This window comes from Dermochelys coriacea, chromosome 7 (genome assembly GCF_009764565.3).
Source record: "Dermochelys coriacea isolate rDerCor1 chromosome 7, rDerCor1.pri.v4, whole genome shotgun sequence".
Classification (NCBI taxonomy): Eukaryota; Metazoa; Chordata; order Testudines; family Dermochelyidae; genus Dermochelys; species Dermochelys coriacea.
In genome coordinates this window covers 10,115,176-10,137,464 of record NC_050074.1, presented here as the reverse complement: position 1 = coordinate 10,137,464, position 22,289 = coordinate 10,115,176, and the positions used below count along the sequence as shown (strand labels likewise).

Sequence of the window (22,289 nt, the reverse complement as noted above, 5' to 3'; positions counted from 1 at the left end):
AGGTCATCTAGTCCAATCCCTGCTCAAAGCAGGACCAACTCCAACCATCCCCATGGGCAGGGGAGCATCTAGACTTTGGTTTGTGTTGCAGGGTTGTGCCATTTAGAGCCTGATTCGATCAGCCTTACAGCCTTGAGAAGTGCCTTACGCCAGGATTTCAATGGAACTATTCAAAGAATAGGTGAGCGAGTAAGTGTATCAGAATCTGGCCCTTAATATATTGGGCCAGCTTCATCCCTGGTACATAAGTGTGTGCAGTCCATTGACATTAATGCAGTTACACTCGGTTATTCCAGAGTTGAATTTGATCCAAAGTCTCTGTTTTGACCCCAGGCATATACTTGTTCTTTTAAAGCCTATATGAAACTTCCACTTAAATGGTCAAAAACCTTCTGCATCTAGCTGCCTCATTCCTTATGGTATCTAGTATAAGCAGGTTGGCTAAACTTTGTGGGGCCGAGTTGCACCTGGTGTAAATTGTCACAGCCCCATTGATGCCAGAGGAGCTATGACTCTTTATGCAAGCTGGGGATCTGTTTCCTGTTTTCCTTCCATATATTCATCTTACTTAAATTCTGCATAGCTTAAAACTTGTCAGGACAGCATACAATTGGCATTCTCATTACAGCTAGAGAAGATACCATTAATTGCCATTTGCTTTCCTGTTCAGAGTCAGTTTTCTACCCAACCTGCTTTTTAAAAATTCCCTCTTCCATGACCCAGGTCCATAGTTGCTAATTTTCATTATCAGTAGGTTTTTTTAATCAGAATATATAACATCGACTATATTTACTATGTGCACCATCTACTGTGATATTCATTTCTTTGAGGAATGCTAGCAAATTAGTTAACACGAGACCATTTCCTCATCCATCCATGTCTGAGGTCTTTAATCAAATTATATTTTTCAGGGTATTCTCACAAAATCCCACAAAATTGTTCCTAGGATTTCCCTCCACAAGTGATATTAAGCTAGCCAGTCTGTAATTGCTTACTTTATCATGTGGCCACTTTTATGAATAATGGTGTTATGTTTGCTACTTTACAGTCCTCAGGAACCTGACCTGACATCAGAGAACTTCTTAACTTGAATGGTTCATTTGTTTCTGGTCTCGTGTAATAATGATCACTTATACAATTCCCAACTCTAAATTAATATATGAAAAAAACCCAAAACATTTTAAATAGATTGGGTGAGCCTTGGCAGACACACAGCAGAACTTTTCCAAATTTTAGCATATGTATTGTTTTGTACCTCCATCTGGCCAACAGATCATTGTTTGATATCTGAGTACTTTGCATATCTCCGCCCTTTTCTTGCAGCTCAGATAATTACGTCTGTTTAATGCAGCTTAATGGTTTTTTTACATACCAAATAAATAGCTGATGGTTTTCTGCTAATTGTGTACATATGTGCACTTTATTTAATTGTGGCAGCTAGAATTTTAGTAACACATTCCTGTCTCAGTACTTAGTGTCCAACTAATGTCTTCTCTTTCAATTAAAGGTGTTTATATATTGGTCTTAAAAGTTGACCTCTCATCTTTTATTTTTTTTATTTACATTAAATTATGGGATTCATGTTTTCTTTTGTTCTCTTGTGTGCAAGAGAATAATTTCTCAGTATATGCTCCAGATATGCTAACTATTGGAAAGAGCTGGTCAGGGAGATGAAGAGCTGTATTATTTTCAGTCACACAGAAAACAATCGGGGAAGGAAAAAGAAACACCCTTGAAAATGTCTTAAAAATGAGGAGTAAGTTAGATGATTTTCATAGGACTATTTACTCTGCTGTTCAGTAAAACTCCAGCATTGAGTATGACCGCTGTTATATCACATAATACGTCTTACCACTAAAATACTGAGAGTCATTTAAAGTAACACACCATCCTTAAGCTGTGTACAGTTCATCCATTTCACCATGTTTTAATGGAAAAATCAGTTTTTCAGTAAAATGATATCATTTACCCCAGGTTGTAATGATCATTTTACAACTGTTTTTGTTTAATTCCATTTATTTTTTCTTTTTCTTGGCATCCTGTATTTTTTTAAGGATTGAAGGAGGAATTTCTTCTCATTCAGGATTGACATGAAATGGTACAGAGACAAAGATCTCTTTGTCCTTCCCTCACAACCCCAAAAATTTTGTGTTAATCTGGCATACTTTTGTTTTAATTATTATTATTCTACTTTAAGGCAAATAGGGTTATATTTTCAAGGTAGTGAAGAGACGCATACTGAAATCCCATAATATGTTAATGGAGTTTGTGCCTGCATATTGTTGGGGAAACCAACCTATCATATGTTGCTTGGTTTTCACATCTAAGCAGATGCCATTTGTGAAATGCAAATGTGCTTTTTTCATATGGCAGGTGACTCTAAGGTGTGTTTGCATTTTTTTTATTTTCTTCTATGTAATCAGTAGAGGCATATGTATTTTATAAAGTATATTTTGCTCATTAAAACAATGGTGTAAGCACACAAAGCGAAATTGTTAGTACATGTTGCAGCTTGTCATTTCAGGCTGTGTGAATAAAGACGATAACTATTCCTTTGGGAAACTATTTCAGGAATTGAGCAACAGATATGCTAGCCAGAGAATTCTTTTAACTGTAATTTTCCTTTTTGTGTGTACTCAAAAATAACATCCTGATGGGTCCTTAAATGCCATTTCATATACAGAGTGCAATTTCCACAGCACAGGTGGTGCTAATATAGGACAGTCCCCTAGGCACTTGTCGCCGAGAGTTGTACAGCTTGTTCAGTGTCTGCATCCATATGGCAATCTGTCCCATTCATAGAAAGACATTGTAGCTGTGCCTGTGGGTGCTTTGGTCAATGTAGTGTGAAAAGTAGGTTTTAACTCTCAGCAGCCTATGTTCTGCAGTTTGTTTTATTGTAGAATCAGAGTTATAACATTAATAAAAAAAAATTCAGCTCAGAGCAAATTCCAGAACAATCTTGCTGGTTTCATTTTTGGTTACTCTTAGTAGCACATGGTTAACTCTACCAGTGTGGTTGTTCTGTTTGCAGCATACCAGTGCAGAGTTTACAGGAAATCATTCTTAGAAGAAACATTTTCTTAGTTGTTTAGACTGTGAATTAACTCAGAACTTGCATAGCCGTAGATGGCCTGTATACATAAATATACATCCTGTATACACAAGCATGGTCCTTTTCTTCCCTTTTTTTCTGTTATGTTGTGCTACTGTTTTTCTTTCACATGCTCTACTTGTGACGTAAGTTGAGTATACCTTTTCAGAAGAGCATATGTTCTCAGCAAGTCTTCAGAGTGTGTCTAAGAGTATGTCTACACTGCAAGAAAAAACCCAAGGTGCCAAGTGTCAGAGCCCTAGTCAGTTGATTCAGGCTCATGGGATTCGGGCTGTGTGGCTAAAAAATAGCAGTGTAGAGGTTCCTGCTCAGGCTCTGAAACCCAGCAACAGGTTCCAGCCTGAGCAGGAACATCTAAGCTGCTATCTTTAGCCCCTCAACCCGAGCCCCATGAGTCCAAATCAATGGACCTAGGCTCTAAGACTTGGTGCCGTGGGTTTTTCTTTCCAATATAGACATACCCAAGTATCTTGTGATGAACCAGTCCTTGAATGGGAGCCAGCCCACAATCACAACATGGACAGAGTATGGCAAAAGGGATTTCCCCAATGGAGCGCGTGGAAAATGTGTGTCTTTCAAAAAGCTTTAAGTTATTAACAAGAAAGCAAAATGTATGGCTGCTCTGGTATCTATGATTTTCATGCCAAATGTTGTTCTGCTTTAGCATGACTATTTGTTGTTCCTTTTAGTAAACAAAAACAAATAGAAAGCCTAACACCTGCAGCAGCATATGGTATTTACACTACCTGTATGATTCACCATGCTTCTCCGAGGAAATAGATAGACTTCTATCCTATGAATTTTGGTGCTTTTTATAATTTTCCCTGGGGGAAAGCATGTGGCAGAAATAGTTTTAGTATATTTTCATTGTTTTCTTATAATACATTTTCCTCACACTTTTAGGTATATTTACAAAATGGCTTGTAAATTACAAAAAAAAAAAAGTTGCAAGGTTATTTAGTGGAAGGAGGCATACAAAACAAATTCATTGTGTATATGTGATGTGACAGTCACCTTCTGTGCTGTTTTTGTTGTGCCTATGGAATCATAGTGGTAAAATATTAAAGTATTATAGTCCATGTTAATTGACCACATGACCAGGCAATACGGGCAGAAGTCTTTCCCATCCTCACATTCTGTTCTTACATTTAAAGTTACTGTAGAAAATGTGCTGGTACATATGATCTTCTGCATAAGGTACTGAAGTTCGAGTCCCGTTTAAGTCAACGGAACTACTTACATGCTTAGAGTTAGGCATGTGCTTAAATAAGACTGGAGATCTTTCCTCTCTCCAACACGAATTCTGTATGCAAGAGCAACAGGAATTGCTGTGTTAAAGATCAGTAAGAAAAAATAGTCAAAGTGTTAGCTTAATTAGAGAAAAATGTGATCCTAAGATACTGAATCTGTCAAACATCATCTGAATAAATTAGAGGACTGTGCAGAGCGGAATAAAATGAAATTTAACAAGGATAAGTGGAGAGTTGTCCAGATAGGTAATAAAAATCCAAAATACATGTTCAAAATGACACATGAGCTATAAGCATCGGTTATGTGGGAAATGATGTAGGTACTATAGAGCATGACAAATTAAAAAGAAAAGGAGTACTTGTGGCACCTTAGAGACTAACAAATTTATTAGAGCATAAGCTTTCGTGAGCTACAGCTCACTTCACGAAAGCTTATGCTCTAATAAATTTGTTAGTCTCTAAGGTGCCACAAGTACTCCTTTTCTTTTTGCGAATACAGACTAACACGGCTGCTACTCTGAAACCTGACAAATTAAAGTGAGGCATTTGCTACAACCCATAGTTAAGAAGGTAAATGTAGTCTTGGGCTGTACAAACATGTTTGTCACATTTAAGACTCTTCTTCCCTGTTACACAGTACAAAGCACCATTTAAACCACAGTCAGAATAAGACATGCGACTAGGCATTATCCTGCAGAAAGGAGAAAGAGAAATTGGAGCAAATACAGAAGAGAGCAGCTAGTATGATAAAGGGTTTGGAGGGAATGGGCTATGAAGAAAGATTAAAGGGAATTAAAGATCTACACCCTGGAAAAATAGAGGCAGTATGAGGATGTGATTATGATATGCAAGTATATGAAGTGAAGTTACAAAGAGGAGAGAAATTGTTCTCATTAGTTAGTAACGATAGAATTTAAAATCCAGCATTTCAATTCATATTTGTCTAGGTATTTCTGATGTGCTCTTCACGATGATATTCAGGCACCACATTGAAAAAAAAATCAGTTTTAAATAGTAGGGCAAACTTTGTTTATAGGAAAATCAAATGGAGATTGTAGCTTGCAGCTGAAAGAGGCGACAGAATCAAAATTGTTTTTGTGACGAGCACTTCTCCTAGATGTTCTAGAAAGATGCACTCGAATCCTCCAAAGAAAGTGGCATGTTAGACTAGTGGTTATACAAGTGCTTAGCAGTTTTCATGAGATGTCAAAAGTAGGGGGTAATAATATGCATATTGGAAAAAGTGCATAGCACATTTAGAGCTTCATAATTTTGAGTGTTAACCAAAGATATTCTATCATAGATTAATAGATTTTTAGGGTCAGATGGGAGCATTCTGACAATCTAGTCTGTCTGCTACGTGTAATCCACTACAGCAGAAAGGTATTGAGGTCTCTACGTACTCTGTCACCCTGTCACAATGTCTCTGCCAAGGGACCTCACTGCATCTGCTCTCCTGCAGGAGGCCACACAGGTGGGACAGAGATGGGGTAGTCAATCTCTGATTCTCTCTTAATCTGATTGTTTAGCTACACTTGGTGAAGTAACTTTCTTGAAGCAGCTGCCCAGCAAATGGTCCCAAGATTGGCCAGCCTGCAATCTCTGATGCTGATCATTAGGGTGTCTGAGTTTTTCAGTGCATTACTGGGACCGCATGTTGCGTATCTACAGAATGGCTCTATATTTAGTCATCTGCATAAATATATGTGCTAGTGAGAGTGTATGTGAACACAAGTAAAAAACATCAGACTGGATTTCAGCCTGTGAACAACAAATTTTAATCTGGTTTGTCTGAAGTTGCAGTCATTTCAAATTTAATTTACTATTCCCATTTCTTCCAATGAGTTTGATGTAAAACATGAATTTCCATTGGTATTGGTTAATGATTTGTGGAGAGGGGTTAGGTTTTTTTTCCCCCTTCCTAAACAAATATAGGTAAACTAGATGAGCTATTCTGAATGGAAAACTGCCACATTTTGAAAAAGGCAGAGTTGTTCATTAATTCTCCTTAAAGCTATTTGTGGTCAGTACTAGATCAGTATAGTTGATTCATTAAGTTTGCCATTTTGCTTCTTAATTAAGTGAAATATGGATCTCTAACTTTTTGGTTTTCACCTCACATTTCTTGACCTTTCACCTATCTGTAGCCAAACACAGATGACTTTATTATCATTCGTTTTTCTTTTTTGCTTTTTGAGTAACTACAGAATTCACCGGCAAGTCACAGAAGTACAGGGTCAGTTCCAAATGGGCCTATATCTCCTCAAATTTGGGACTGAAAATGGGGTATCTTGCATCAAATAATATATCATTCTATAAAACCTGAACAAGTTGGCAGTCTATCAAATGTGATAGAGCCTCGTAGATTGGGGAAATAAGAATACTAAGTATCTGTGATCATTATTGTTCCTGTTGGCCTCTTCCACATCTCCCTGTTGTTGTCTTAAGTCTGTAAGCTCTTTGAGGCAGGTATCATATCTTACATATATAGTGTGAGGTACATTGAATATGTGTTTGGGTTTGTAAATGATGATGAGTTTTACAATGAGTGTTTTTCTATCCTTAATGCCATTACCATTAGATCAATATTGCAATTCCTGTGAGAGATATCTATGTTACCGTGCTTCATTGTACTTTATTCTCTTTCCTTTACTTATGCTGACAAACTTTAAGTATGGTTTAAAACCATCCCTGGCTCAAATGTGTTGTGAGCCTGGATAGGTCAGTCAGTAGAGCATCAGACTTTTAATATGATGATCTGGGATTCAAGTCCTGTGTATTTTGTAGGAGATCAGACTAGATGATCACAATGGCACCTTCTAGCCTTATTTATGAATCCCAAAGGAGGACTAAGTTTCTCACACATGATTAATGTCTCCTATTTCAGACTCCTAGTTAATTAATGTTATCTTCTGCATTTTGAGGCCAAATAATTCATGTACGGAAGGCTCTATTAATGGGGATTCTCTATATCCTAGTGAAGAGGAGAGGATAGACACTGATAGAGTACAGGTAAGAACTGAAAAGAAACAGTCAAATGAAAAATGGTCCCAGTCAGTTGCATCACATAATGGCAGACAACAAAAAATGACAAATTTTGCTGGTATACAAATGCTAGAAATCTAAATGCTCGGATTGGTGAATTTGAGTGCCTGATGTTAAATGAGGATGAGGTTAATGTAATAGGCATCACAGAAATTTGGAGGAACAATGATAATCAATGGGAAATGGCAATACAAGAGTACAAAATATATAGGAATGACAGAGTAGTTTGTGCTCTATCTGTGAAAGAAAGCATAGATTCGAACCTAGTAAAAATCTTAAATTAATCAAACAGTGCAATAGAATCTCTACAGAATGGACAGACATTCCGTGCTTGAACAGTAATACAGAAATGGGGATATCCTACCAACCACCTGACCAGGATGCTGATGGTGATTGTGAAATACTCAGGGACATTAGAGAAATTATAAATACAGTAAACTCAGTAATAATGGGGGAATTCAGCTATCCCTGTATTGACTGGGTACATGACACTTTGGGACAGCTTGCTGAGATAACGCTTCTAGACCCCATTAATGACTGCTTCTTGGAGCAGCTAGTCCTGGAACCCACAAGAGGAGAGGCAATTCTTGATTTAGTCCTAACTGGAGCACAGGACCAGCTCCAAGAGGTGAATGTAGCAGAACTGTTTGTTAATAGTGCCCATAATGTAATTAAATGTAATATCCTTGTGGGAGGAAAAATACCAGAGAAGCCCACCACCGTAGCATTTAACTTCAGGAAGGGGAACTAACAAAAATTGAGCTAGTTAAACAGTAATTAAAAGTCCAGTCATGAAAGTGAAACTTTTTAAAAACACCATAATAGAGACTCAAATTAAATATATACCCCACATTAAAAAACACAGTAAGAGGACCAAAAAAGTGCCACCATGGCTAAACAGTAAAAGAAGCGGTTAGAGGCAAAAAGGCATTCTTTAAAAGTTGGAAGTCAAATCCTACTAAGGAAAATAGAAAGAAACACAAACTCTAGCAAGTCAAGTGTAAAAGTATAATTAGGCCTAAAAGAATTTGAAGAGCAACTAGCAAAAGACACAGAAACTAACAGCAAAAAAATGAAGTACATCAGAAGCAGGAAGCCTGCCCAACAATCAGTGGGGACATTGAACAATCGAGGTGCTAAGGGAGCACTCAAGGAAGACAAGGCCATTGTGGAGAAGCTAAATTAATTCTTTGCATCCCTCTTAGCTGCAGAGGATGGAACGGAGACTCCCATACCTGAGCCGTTCTTTGCAGGGGACAAGTCTGAGGAATTATTCCAGATTGAGGTGTCAGTTGAGGAGGTTTTGGAACAAATTGATAAACTTAACAATAATAAGTCACTGGGACCAGTGGTAATCACCCAAGAGTTCTCAGGGAAGTCAAATGTGAAATTGCAAAACTACTAACTGTGGTATGTAACCTATCACTTAAAAAGCTTCTGCACTAGATGATTGGAGGATAGTTAATGTGATGCCAGTTTTTTTTTTTTTTTTTTAAAGGCTCCAAAGGTGATCCTGGCATTTGCAAGCCAGTAAACCTAACTTTAGTACCAGGTAAATTGGTTGAAACTGTAGTGAAGAACAGAATTATGAGACACATAGATGAACGTGATTTGTTGGGGAAGAGTCAACTCAGGTTTTGTAAAGGGAAATCATGCCTCACCAATCTATTATAATTCTGTGAGGGGGTCGACAAACGTGGACAAGGGTGATCCAGTGAACCTATAGTGTACTTGGACTTTCAGAAAGCCTTTAATAAAGTCCCTCACCAAAGGCTCTTATGCAAAGTAAGCAGTCATGGAATAAGAAGGAAGGTGCTCTCCTGGATCAGTAACTGGTTAAAAGACGGGGAAAAAAAGGGTAGGAATAAATGATCAGTTTTCAGAATGGAGAGAGGTAAGTAGCGGTGTCCTCCAGGAATTTGTACTGCAACTAGTGCCGTTCAACATATTCAAAAACAAAAAATGGAAAAAGGGTCGAAGTGACAAAGTTTGCAGATGATACAAAACTACTCAAAATAAAGCACTCCAAAGCAAACTGCAAAGTGTTGTAAAGAGATCTCACAAACCTGTGTGACTGGGTCAGAAAAGGGAAGATGAAACTGAATGTTAATAAATGCAAAGTAATGCACATCGGAAAATATAATCCCAAATATGTATACAAAATAATGTTCTCAATTAGCTGTTGCCACTCAAGAAAGACATCTTAGACTTATCATGGAGAGTCCTCTGAAAAGATCCATTCAATGTGCAGTGGCAGTCAAAAAAGTGAACAGAATGTTAAGAACATTAAGAAAAGGATAGATAAGAAGACAGAAAATATCATAATGTATCCATGGTATGCACCTTGAATACTGTGTGCAGTTCTGGTTGCCCATCTCAGAAAAGATGCATTAGAATTGGAAAAGATACAGGGAGGGCAACAAAAATGATGCGGGGGATGGAACAGCTTCCACATGAGGAGAGATTTAAAAGACTGGGACTTTTCAGCTTGGAAAAGAGACTAAGGGGGGATGTGATAGAGGTCTATCAGATCATGAATGGCGTGGAGAAAGTTAATAAGGAAGTGCTATTTACCCCTCACATAACCTGAGACCCAGCGGATGCCCGATGAAATTAAGAGGCAGCAGGTTTAAAATAAACAAAAGGAAGTTCTACTTCACAGAATGCAAAGTCAGCCTCTGGAACTTGGTGCCAAGGGATGTTGTCAACACCAAAGGCATAACGGGGCTCAAAAAAGAATTGGTTAAGTTCATGGAGGATAGGTCCATGGATGACTATTAGCCAAGATGGTCAGGGATGCAACCCCATGCTCTACGTGTCCTAGCTGCCAGAAGCTGGAAAGAGGGGATGGATCATTCAATAATTACCCTGTTCTGTTCATTCCCTCTAAAGTCCCGGGCATTGGCCACTGTCCGAAGACAGGATATTGGGCTAGATGGACCATTGGTCTGACCCAGTATGGCCATTCTTATGTTCCTGTGATAGTAACAATAATCTCAATAATTTTTTAAAAAAGCATAAATCTGGCACTTACTAGATTAGTACATAATCACTCCAGTTGGAAGTTCTAAACATGGATATGATATCACAAGGGAATGTGAAATCCTCTAATTAAACATGATTTTAAAAGCAGATGGAAAATTGAGATGATGAGGGTTACAGGGTGTGAAAGAGGCAAAGAACACACTGCGAGGAAGAAAGAATGATAGACATGAATTCATTACTGTTCTACAGATATTCCATCTTCTTCACTCTAGGATTCCCACACACGCACATTCTAAAGAGTATGGATATTTCATTGTCTGATATGCTGTAAATAACTTGATGTATAGAGATATTTAATATACAATTTTCCTTTTGTCAATATCCCAGCAAAACAGACTGAGAGTTAGATAATCAGTGCTGTATAGGTTAAAAACAATCATAATGTAACTGTGCTGTTATAAATCTTGGTTTCTCTGTTAGTCTGAGACAAAATAAAAGAACAGCAAAACAAAGAACCAGGAGACCACAGAAGGAAGAACTTGGAATGATGAGTGAGCTATATTTCCAACACTTCCATCTGGACAGAAGAGCCCTATTGTACCCAGAAATCTACTCTGTAAGCAGCTGGCAAAGTTGAAGTCCTTTCTTGTTTGCCCTGGGGGGGGGGTGGGGACTAACCCTTCCCCCTCCTAATTCAGCCCTTCCCCCTAGTACTCTCACCCCCAGTTTTCTTCAAGCACTGTGCAGAGTCTTTCCAAGGGAGTAGCAGAAGATATTGCACAGCCCTTCATCCTTTGCTGGGCCGGTGACTCAGTCATTCTCACAATTCTATTAAAGCAGAAGAATTTTCTTCACAACAGTAACAGGGAATCAAGTACGGCTTCTTACATCACTCTCTGTTTTCCCCAATACTCTGGCAATGATTGTCACCCCTCACCGGTGTTGAGGAGATGTAATGGAATATGAAGCATTTCAACATTTGTGAACCTTCAGATATAGTAAACTGTGATGCCTGGAATGTTATTACTGAGGTTTGCACTTCCTCAGTTTCCTGGATCCACACATAACTCTTATGTCAACACTCAGCCGACGTTTGAAGTCCTGGTTCCCAATTCCTCAGGGCTAGTTGGTAAGTATGGCCTAATTGATAAATTAAATAAATTGTTGTTGTAATGTTGCAAGAGGTTGTTAAACGTCTTACTGTTGATTATAACGGATACTTCTGCAGAGCTATTTCAATGTCCCCTGCTCCATTTTACCAGTTTGCAAAACCCGGCATGAAGAGCATTATTAAGTTTCTTTATAAGAATAATTTGTTGATTTAAAAGCGACTCCTTTTAGCCAATTCTAATCTGAAAAATGACTAAAAACAGCACTTTCTTATTCAACAGACCCTGTGCTGATTCAGAGTAATTTCTAGTTACTTTAATGACTAAGCTTTTTCCTTTTTCTTTTCTTTTCTTTTTTTTTCTGCCATGTACATTGCAGAGCCAATAAAGAAAAGTACTCTGCTTTTTTATACTAGTGAGAGAATTGCTAGTTAAGTTCTGACTGCAAAGCCAACTTATGCCCCAAGTTGCAGCTTTGCAACTGGGGAAATTGAAGGGTTGCAGATGTTTAACCAAGAATAGAATTTGAAGACAGTATTGTTGTACAGATGTAACTGTAGGCATTATTTGGCTTGTAGAATCTTTATTAATGATGCTGATTCACAAGCCATTAAGAACATACCCCAGTTCCCTGATTCTAGCTTGACCAGTAGAAGTAAAACAGGATCATCTTTCCTGTAAGCACATCTGCTGAGTAACTTGGGTCGTTGACAGTCACACGCTATGAATGTCAAAGTTGATCAAAGAATGGACATTTAAGAGACTAAATTTTGCACTGTGAAATCTAGAATATGGTGGGAAAACAAGTGAATTGGACAGAGAGTAAGCATCTGCTTTTTGCAGCTGCATACCGTGGTGGCTATCGCCATTCATGTTAGAATTTCAATCAGCACAGTACACTTGGGAAACCAAGTACCACTCTTCTCACCAAGATAGTGGTACTGTGTATCTTAGGGGTACTGTCATTTCCTTTGGGCTTTGCTATCCATGGTTTCTCCGGGAGCAAAATGTGGTTCTGTATTTATAATGAGGACTCAGGTACCAGAAATGGAGCAATCAAGTGCAGAAATTTCTTCTCCCAAACCTAAAAACTAAACTGGCTGCAGTAATTGAAGGGCTTCCATTGGTATACAGGTTTATTTAACAGTACTAGTTGTTGGAGGTAGAGTGCACATAGTGAACTTACTTCTGAAGCCTGAGGAGGGCTCTCATAGGTAGGAAGCACAATGCAGCGCTTTGTTTGAAGAAGACGTGGGTTGTGAGAGCATCTACAAGGTGGATGCTGAAGACAGGGTTGAAGATAAGAATGCTAGCCTATCCCTTGTCCTCCTTACCCCACCTGGATGAGCAGTTATAGGGAGTCTGCATGGAGATAGACCATTGAAAGCATCAAAAATAAATGTTAAGTGGACACGTGTTAAGGATTTTCTGATTTATCATTTGTATTTTTGCTACTCCATGATCCATGTCATTAATAAACAGAATTACACAACAAAGTTTGCTTGGCTGAAGTACTGTATTTCATGTGCCTGCGTCTAACTTTATCATGCCCCTGTATTATTTTGGATACATTATGTTAAGTGTTTCACAAACAGATAATTTACAAATAAGAAGGGGCAATCCAAATCCACTGGGCATAGGAAAATCAACATAGAAAAATCAATTTGATCCTATGCCACGCGTACCTCTGCTGTTTGTGTAAATCAGGTTATTCTGTATGATTTGCTTCCAAAAACTTGTTGTACATCACATATATTCATGGCAGGTTATCCATGAACGTGTGTGTGTGTGTGAGAGAGAGAGAGAGAGAGAGAGAGAGAGAGAAACACATATGCTCTTGCAGTGTCATGAGAAATCAATAGGGAAGATCTGGAACAAATGATTTACTTGTTCTTCCTGCCAGTATTCTTGTCTTCTACAATCTGCATGTGTCTGTGGTCTCTCTCTGTGTGGCAGTATTTTAGAAGTCGTATTTGCACACAAACAAATGTTCTTGAACAATTTCTTTAATGTATTAGGCCCAAATGTCTCTTCCTCAGCATAATGCATTTTGGTCTTCACTTTCCAACTAGTCTACTACTGGGAACAGTTCAAGGAAAATCAAGTTCTTAATTCATTTTTCATTTTCCTCTTGTCTTTTCCTCATTATGCCAAATGCAGTACATAATCTTGTTCTGCTCGTCTGTCTTTTTCTGGAGTAATCCTTTTGAAGACTCTAGTTTCCTTGAACAAACAGGCAATATTTAATACTATCAATAGAAGCAGGATGGACCAGATTGAATAACAGGACACTTATCTGGGCATGTGAAAGTCCCCAAAATATACCACCAAAGATCCAAGAATAGTACAGGGACAAAGAAGTAAAGAAACAAGTAATTTCAAAAAAGTAACTACCAGAAGTGCTTGCATTTTTAATCTTTGTTAAAAATAGTTACTTCCAAAATGTTTTTGAGCATTTCATTGTGGTGGAATCTTCCTTGTATGTGTGCTTTAGGCATAATGCCATTTAAAATATATTGTGAGTGTGTTGACTTTTCATGTGTCCATTTATGGTTAACGTTAAAACTCTGAATTCACTTAGACACCTTCAGTCACATACTTTGAACGTTTTTGGGCAGAGTACCGTAATGCCCTCTTTGTCATGCAGAAGATTCTTGGAAAGAAAAAAAGATTTGTACCCCAATTTAAAACAATATGCATGGGGATCGCGGGATCTTCCCATAGACTTGGCTGTAGCCTTTAGAATCCAAAGGTTAATTTAAAAAAATCCATGTAGGTGTTTAAACTGTATGACTCCCACTGGCATTATAATGGGATTTACAATGCTGAAAACCCTGCAGAACCCTTTGAAAATTTACTTTGTCTTGTTACTTGTCATTTTGCAGTTTCCTAGTCAGCTTGGTTGTGTGTGCACTATGTAAATTGACATGCTAAAGTTTTGTTGATTCTGACAAACACACTTAAACCATACCATTGGCATAGCTGTGAATGTCTTCATTGATCTTAATGGGATGTTAACATCAAAGCTTATTTTCCTGCCCTTTATCCTTGTGCTGTAAAACTAGTTGATAACAAACACAACAAACCACATGAAAAATCTGTTAGTTTTAAGAACAGCCGGGTCTACATTTAGTATTGACTGCAAATGCTCCTAGTAAGACTTCAGTCCTAAAATATATCCAGCTTTATTATGCAGTTGATTAAATAGACTGAGGCCTTGTCTACACTAGAAAGGGTTTGCCAATATAGCTATATGAGCAAACCCTCATAGGGAAGCTGCAGTTTACATTGGCAAAATGTTTCTTTCATGGAATAACTTATACCAGTTCCCCCAAATGAAATAAGCAAAGCCAGCAAAAGGACATTTTTGCCAATATAATAACTCTGTCTACATGGTGCTTTTACCAGCATAGCTATTTTTGCACACTCCTACCCAACATGGCTGTGCCAGCAAAACCTTTTTAATGTAGACCAGGCCTGTGATATACAAGTTTATTTGTTGTTTTGGTTTTGAGTTTGTAACTATCAAGCCTAGCCTTTTATCTGGATTTCATTGTTTAGCCTGTCATGATCAAATGAACCTCATAATAACATAAAAATAAAGACAAGATATATATGTAGATTTTTCTCTCATTTTTTCCTGATGTTTGCAGCATTTTATTCATATTTTAAGATATACAAAGTGATGTTACTAAACATTTCAGTATTCTTAAATTATTCTTCCACATCCTCAAAGAGCGTACCTGACTCTGCACCGTATCTGGCTTGAGTTGACTGTGTTCCTTCACCCTGGCACTCTGTTTTTCAATTGAGAATACACCTGTGGTGTAACATCTTTCTAACTTCCTTGCAGAGAGTGGATTGGTTCCTTCATTCTTTTAACAACTCATCAGCTATAGTTTCTCCCTCCTTGTTTGTTTTAAAAACTGATTAAAGATAATCTGATAAAAGTTCCCATATAGACAAGGTCTTTATGACCCTCTGAGCCACCTGTGTTTTGTAGGAGAATTAGGTTGCTGAGTTTTGGAACTGCTTGGAAAACTTCAAAAACTCAATTTCGATGGAAAAATGGAAATTAACACTTGTGCACATTTTTGTAATATTTTTTCCAAACACCTTTTACCTTCAGAAAGTTTTGTATGGTTGTCCAGAGATTTCCGTTGGGCCTAAGATGAGATGTAATGGAAACTGGGAGGTTTGGAGGAACATTCTCACGTGTTTCTTATTGTTTGAGACAACAGGGAGTGTTTGAGACAACAGCGTGGTTCTCATATCCGGTGAAAAAGAGAAACTGTAACTATAATCTTTGTTGTAATACATGGTGAGATAATGTTCCAGAACAAGAACAAATGACATTTCCACATGTGCATAGACATAAGATGGCAAAATGTAGGTGTTTATCCATAAATATACCTGTAATCCAGGATAAAAAAAGTCATAAAACCCCACCTAGGTGCTGGTATGCAGTCATATCCTTTGTGTGTTTGAAGTTCATAATACAGCAGAAGTACACTGTAGCAAAAAGATTTGCTATGAAAAATAGATAGTGTGAGAGTATAAAATAGAGCTCTCAATATTATTTTGGCATTTAAATGCTTAAAGCCATCTAAGGTTACGGAAATTGTTGCAAAAATATTTCCTTTACTTAAGTAGTTTCCATGCAGAAGTTGAATAAAGAAGATATTTTAGAATATGGTTCATCAGTTAGTGCAACAGATACATTTCCCTGAGCACCACATGGCCTGGATCAAAGCGTCTCATGACATGGATCAGTGCAGTCAAATCATTACGTATTGATTGGAATCCCACTGGAGGATTAACCCCTTAATGTTCTTAAGAATTTTTTTCTTTAACCTTAGTTTCGGTAGTTGGTAACCTCTGTGATATTTCTGCCAAAGCTTAGACATGGTAATAGCCCCTGCTAACCTTTTGGTATTGCAGAATTCTTTGATTATTACATGTTTCCTTTTTTATGATGAATTTAACATTTGAAAACATTCATGATTTGCTTTATTGGAGGGTAAAAAGTCTGTAATAGTGCAAAAAGGGCATCACAGTAAGGAGAAGAAAATGCTAGATGGACAATATGGTGTTAAAATTAGAGCTCAAAAGCTAGGTTTTTTTTCCTTTTTATATAATAATTTGAAATGTTAAGTCCTGGATATATTGTATTTTAAGACACTATGCTGCTGTTCAGGAATAGCTTTTCATTCTGATGCAGTTGAATTGTAAATGTGTAGTAATCATAAATTTCTCATCAAAATATCAAGTAGAATATTAAGCAAGTCTGTCAAATGATTTTCCCCTTCCATGTTCATTTCCATTCTTTACAAAGCTTTTAGTTAATGAATGAAATGTAGCAGGTACAGACGAGATCTTGGATGGCACATATATTCAGGCTGCAAATGATATTTAATTTTGTTTTAGAAATCAAGGGCAGGGTAGGTAGGGTTCGTGAACCTTAATGATATATTTTGGGATCCTCTATTTGTTGTGGTGTTCAACCTGTGTGTTTTGCTGTTAGCATCTTTGCCAAGAAGAATTTATTCAGAGCCTTCAGTTACAATGCTGCTTCTCCTTTCTTTTTGTTTCTTTCCTTCAGTTTATCCCACGAGGAGCACTCACATAGCCATCCGCTCTATGGACATGGTGTATGCAAATGGCCAGGCTGTGAAGCAGTTTGTGAAGACTTCCAGTCATTTGTAAAGTAAGTTTTATTTATTTATTTATTTAGGCACCAAGGGTCTGATCCCAGGCAATAGAAAACTCAGATTAATTTCAATGGGTTTTGGATTATGTCTAATGTACATTTTAATAGGGGATGGTAAATTATCCCTTTAGGATATCTAGTCAAATAGTTATAGGATAGGATATCAAATAGTCTCCTGTATACTATGTTGCTATAAAATATAGTGTTTGAATTTCTACAGTCTACTTTAAAGTGTCTTTCTATTTCATTATTCCATTTTTTAAAAAAATTACTGAAATTTTACTTAATTGATCAGAGAGAATTGCAAGGCATCAGGTGAAATTAATTTAGGTCAAATAAGTAACTAATGAACAAAGTCTACACTACTAAAAATAAACTAATTATATTTGAGCCCCTACAGTTTTCTGCTGACCTTTCCTCACTGCCAGAGTATACAGTTTTACATGTTGCAACAGTGCATTATTGGCTAGTGTGTGGTAATGCATGGATTCCAACACAAGGAAAGGAAGGCTGTAATAAATCTCACATAGCCCTTCTGCAAGTATCCACTTCCTCCCTCAAAGCTGAAGTGTAAATGTGTTAATATTACATCACGTATATCTTTGAGTGGATCACTAGGCACAATTACACTGTTGGTACATTTGGGCTCCTCTTGAATTTTGATGTGTGCTAGCAGCTCCTAGATTTGCTATGGCTGTCTTGTTGTTACATCCAATACAGACCAAATGCTCCAGTAACATTTGTGGATGCACGAAGGGCCAAATTCTACTGTCATATTTACAATGCTATCCAAATGGAATAAATTCATAGAAATCCACAGAATTGCTTGAGAGGGACACCGGAGCAACTGAGCAGAATTCATTCCCAAATCTTCAGGAAATACTCTTAGATATGTCTGTTCTTTCTCGGGACAGTTCTGAAGAATATTTTGTTTTGTTTTGATTTTAATATGGTACGTTGAGGCCTGGATTAAAATTTTTGCTTCCAAAACACAATGGATCAATCCTGGTCCCAATCAAATCACTGGCAAACCCGTTTGACTTCAGTGAGAGCAAGAACGGGCCCCGTCTAAGCATACATTACAAGTAAGGAGTGGTACAGTAATGAAAAGGGTCTCATTATAAGAGGATTACAAAATAAGAAGGTACTAGTCATAGATTTCCATGAAGGGTGGCCTCATTTCTTTCAGTTCATCCTGTTGTTCACTTAGTGAAATAAATGCTAATCTCTCAGACTTGCCAGCTCATTTATATTCATATGCCATTCTATAACATTTAGTTCTTTAAAACAATTCTAAACTTCATTACATTTAGCGAAGGGAAAGGTTCTGGATTTGACAGCTTTGGAGACTGGAATTCTCGGTTTATTCACATGGGGCAGATTTTGCCGCCTTTGCTCACTTTGAGTAGTCCCTTCTCTGGGATTGGACCCCACTAATTTTAGTAAGACTACTTTTGGAGTAAGATAGTACTGAGCACGATAATGGGCCAGATTCTGCCCAGGTAGTGCATCATGGATAGGGAAAGAGCAGGCTATCTGTCAGTGTGCCCCAACCCTTCACCCGCAACACGGCGGGGCCGCCTTTATGAATGATGGGTACTTCAGTGTTGGTGCATTCAGTCATTCGGCTTTTTGCTGACACTATAAGAAAGGTTTCCTATTAGTGTCAGTTGTGGTGATACATCTGTGGTGTGTTCATCTGTCCCACGGGGAGGTGCATTGAGACCGCACACTCCTTTCATAGAGATCTGCGAACAACCAGTAGATTGTAACAATTTCAGGTAATTTCTAACCTTGGCTAATTTGAGCCATAGCCTACAGGTAAACGGTTCCATCTGGACTTTCCCTAAGCAATCCAAACCTCCATATTTAGATTCTTTTTCCAGTTCCAGTGTTCAGGTGTCTATTTTTTTTTCCCTCTTAAATTGTCTCTCAACAACAACAGCAAAAATAGTAAAAAGAAAAGGAGGAGTTGTGGCGCCTTAGAGACTAACGAATTTATTTGAGCATAAGCTTTTGTGAGCTACAGCAAATAGCGTATACCGTATTTCTTATACCTGTTGAGTTGCCTAAATTTTCCCAGTACACAAATTCTACAATCCAAGGGATTATCGCTCTACAAAATGATAAAATGATATCAGTGCTGTGTGATGCCTCACCCAGAATGTATGCAGAATGGATCTACCCAGGCACCAAATTGACATTGCTAGAGAAGTGGGCAGCACTTTATATAATGATACCGTAGCCCTCCAGATTTCTTGCCCCTATTGTGGAGTGGATACCCTTACATTTTATTAAAAAAAAGCTCACTTCATCGGCGAAAGCTTATGCTCAAATAAATTTGTTAGTCTCTAAAGTGCCACAAGTCCTCCTTTTTCTTTTTGCAAGTACAGACTAACACGGCTGCTACTCTGAAACCTTACATTTTATTGTTATTTTTGAAAGTTTATTATTTACTGAAAAGATAGGTAGGAAATAATGCTGAAAATGGTAGAAGCTTTCATAACGGTAGATAATTGTAATTGTACCCACCGTACTTGTAAAATCTTTGAAAGCACAGGTCTTTTAATAGCCAGCCCAAGATAAAAAAAAAAAATATAGCCCCCACTAAATGAAATACAGTTTCCATGTCACTTGAGCATCACTTAATTTCATTCACCCAAGTGAAAGGTTTTGTTATAGAGAGTGAAGAGAAGTTAGACATGGAATGAGAGCGCTATATGCCAATAAAATGATGCCGTAGTTAAAGGAGAAAAAGGACTTGAAGGTCTAAAATCATGGTTCTTTTTTTTTTTTTTTTTTTTTTCCTCCTGAGGAAGAACTATCATAACTGTTGGTAAATCAAAAACAGAGATTTGACACTCTTCTGTGATCATTCTGTAGTGTTTGTTCCCAAGGTGAGGTACACCACAGGGCCCGTGATTTCAAAGATAAATACTGTACAAATAACAATCCTGGTTGTCTTTCACTTACAGCCAACAGGAGGATGCTTATCACAACCAGCAGACACACAGTCTGTTGTATGCATTTATTTCCCTATTTCTTTTCCAAATAAGTTGCCGTTTTAGTTTTTTGGTTTTTTTGGTTATCTCTTAGCCATTGGTTATTATATAGTGGCTGTATCAGTCAGAGCTAATTGATATCAGCAGGTGCTTCTTCTAAGTCTAATGAAAGAGATGAGCCCTGCATTGCCTAGAATACTTAGGTAATACAAAAAAAAAAAAGTCCAGTTTCCCAGCTGTGATGGGCCTTATTCCTAACTCCACAAAACCAAGGTGAAGGCTTTAGGGAGCAGACATGCCTTGTATCATACGTTTACCTGTTACCCACATCGTAACCTGAAATGAAAGAACAGCACCATATGAAATTACGTTAAAAATTGACAAGCTTTATTTCATTCTCGTGTGTTTTTTAAAGATTATGTACAGGAAAGGGATCGGTTCTCCCCTTACAGTACTGCTAGTTTTGGGAAATCTTTGTTCAGATGAGCAGTGGTGTACTTGTCAAGATACACAGGCATTCAGGGCACATATTGCAGTGCAGGATCAAACCATGCGTTGCAGGGCTGTGCCCTGTATTTCATTTTAATTCTATCATGATTTGGGTATTTTCAGTCTCAGAATAACATCTGTAATTTGATTATGTATTTTAAATGGGATATACACCCCTTTTGAGAGATGTGGCATAGAGAAATGCTGGTTGCCTGCTTCATGTGAATTTAACTTTAATGAAACTAAGGAGGGTTTCCATGAAAGAAACTACTAAGTGCACTCTGTAATGTTTTCACAAGTGTTTTTATCATGGTAACATCTTGTTTACTTTAGTTGCCTGCCTAAAACTACTTGGAACATGTTAAGAAAACATTTCAAGAAAGCTTCTACAAAGAGGCTTTTGTTTAGCAGCAACTGTGAGGCAGCTCAGCTCACAAAGGTGTTAACTTTCAACCCCTTAAGCACTTCCACATGAAATTCCAGCAACTATGTTTGTGGTTTTGGAAAAACAAAGTGTGTGTTAAAGAAACCAGGTATATGCTAATACATGTTGAAGTAAGCCGGAAATCATAAATTATTTCAAACACATTAATTGCTATCATTTACATGTTAAAATGTTCTGTAGTGAAATCATCTGCAGTTAACACAACAGAAACTTTTAATCCAGTGGTTAGAGCAGAAAAGACTAGTCTATATATGTTTTTATGTTTAAAACATGGTGTCCCCAATTTGTTTTTTCAAACATAAATATAAATAATTGCTGGCTAAAGGTGTTTCCAACTGTTAATCCATTATAAATGATAGTAAGGCAGCTGAAGTGCAGTTGTTCCATGAAATCTGTTCTTTGTGAAAACATGTTGACACTTATTGATGAAAGAACTGGTTTTATTTTCTAGGCTGTTACATATTTTGAGCTACTGTTCAAATTTGAATGTTGCAGTTTCTTTTACAACATCCTTATTAACCTTTCTGACATTGTACGGAAGTTGAAGACCTTTCCAATAGTTATACTGCTTAAAGAGGTCAGAGTGGCCTAAATACCACAGTGCCCTCTAGTGATGTATAGAATATTAGAAGGAAAAGTTTTAGATAAGTAGCCCAAAGATAACATCACAAATGTTTGTATACTTCATTCTAACTTATTCATAAGTGAGAGCTAGAGAGTTTAGTCTAATTCATATAATTGTAGTTTTATATGCATATATACACAATTTTTATTTTGTGGTTAGTATTCTAGGTATACTAGAAAATCTCAGAAATGTAAATCTGTATATATATTATGAGATTTATTGCACACAGTATATACATACCTCAACATATTGTTTTATATTATTATATGTTATATTTTTAAGTGTTCTTAGTTTATGTTTCACATTATAATTTCCGGTGTATAATCAGAAAGCATTACTTAAAAGACAAGGATCATCTTTGTTTCATACTTTTATTGACATTGTCTACCATATTACTGCTATGTCTAAATGGTAAAATTTATTATTAGCAATAGTGTCACAAATGTCTGAGACAGCGATTTTCCTTTCAATAAAAGTAGTTAAAAACCTTTTAGAAAATCCATAATTTTGATTG

General features: G+C 37.3%; 1 protein-coding gene across 50 annotated transcripts in view; it reads left to right on the top strand.

Moving 5' to 3' along the window:
• Positions 1–22,289, top strand: part of FOXP1 (forkhead box P1) — a 510,145-nt gene that overhangs the window by 439,878 nt on the left and 47,978 nt on the right. For all 50 annotated transcript variants that reach the window (XM_043519263.1, XM_043519262.1, XM_043519271.1 and 47 more), the window contains one exon: positions 17,107–17,211. In XM_043519263.1, coding sequence (XP_043375198.1) covers positions 17,107–17,211 — 105 coding nt within the window. The remainder of the gene's footprint in view (positions 1–17,106; positions 17,212–22,289) is intronic.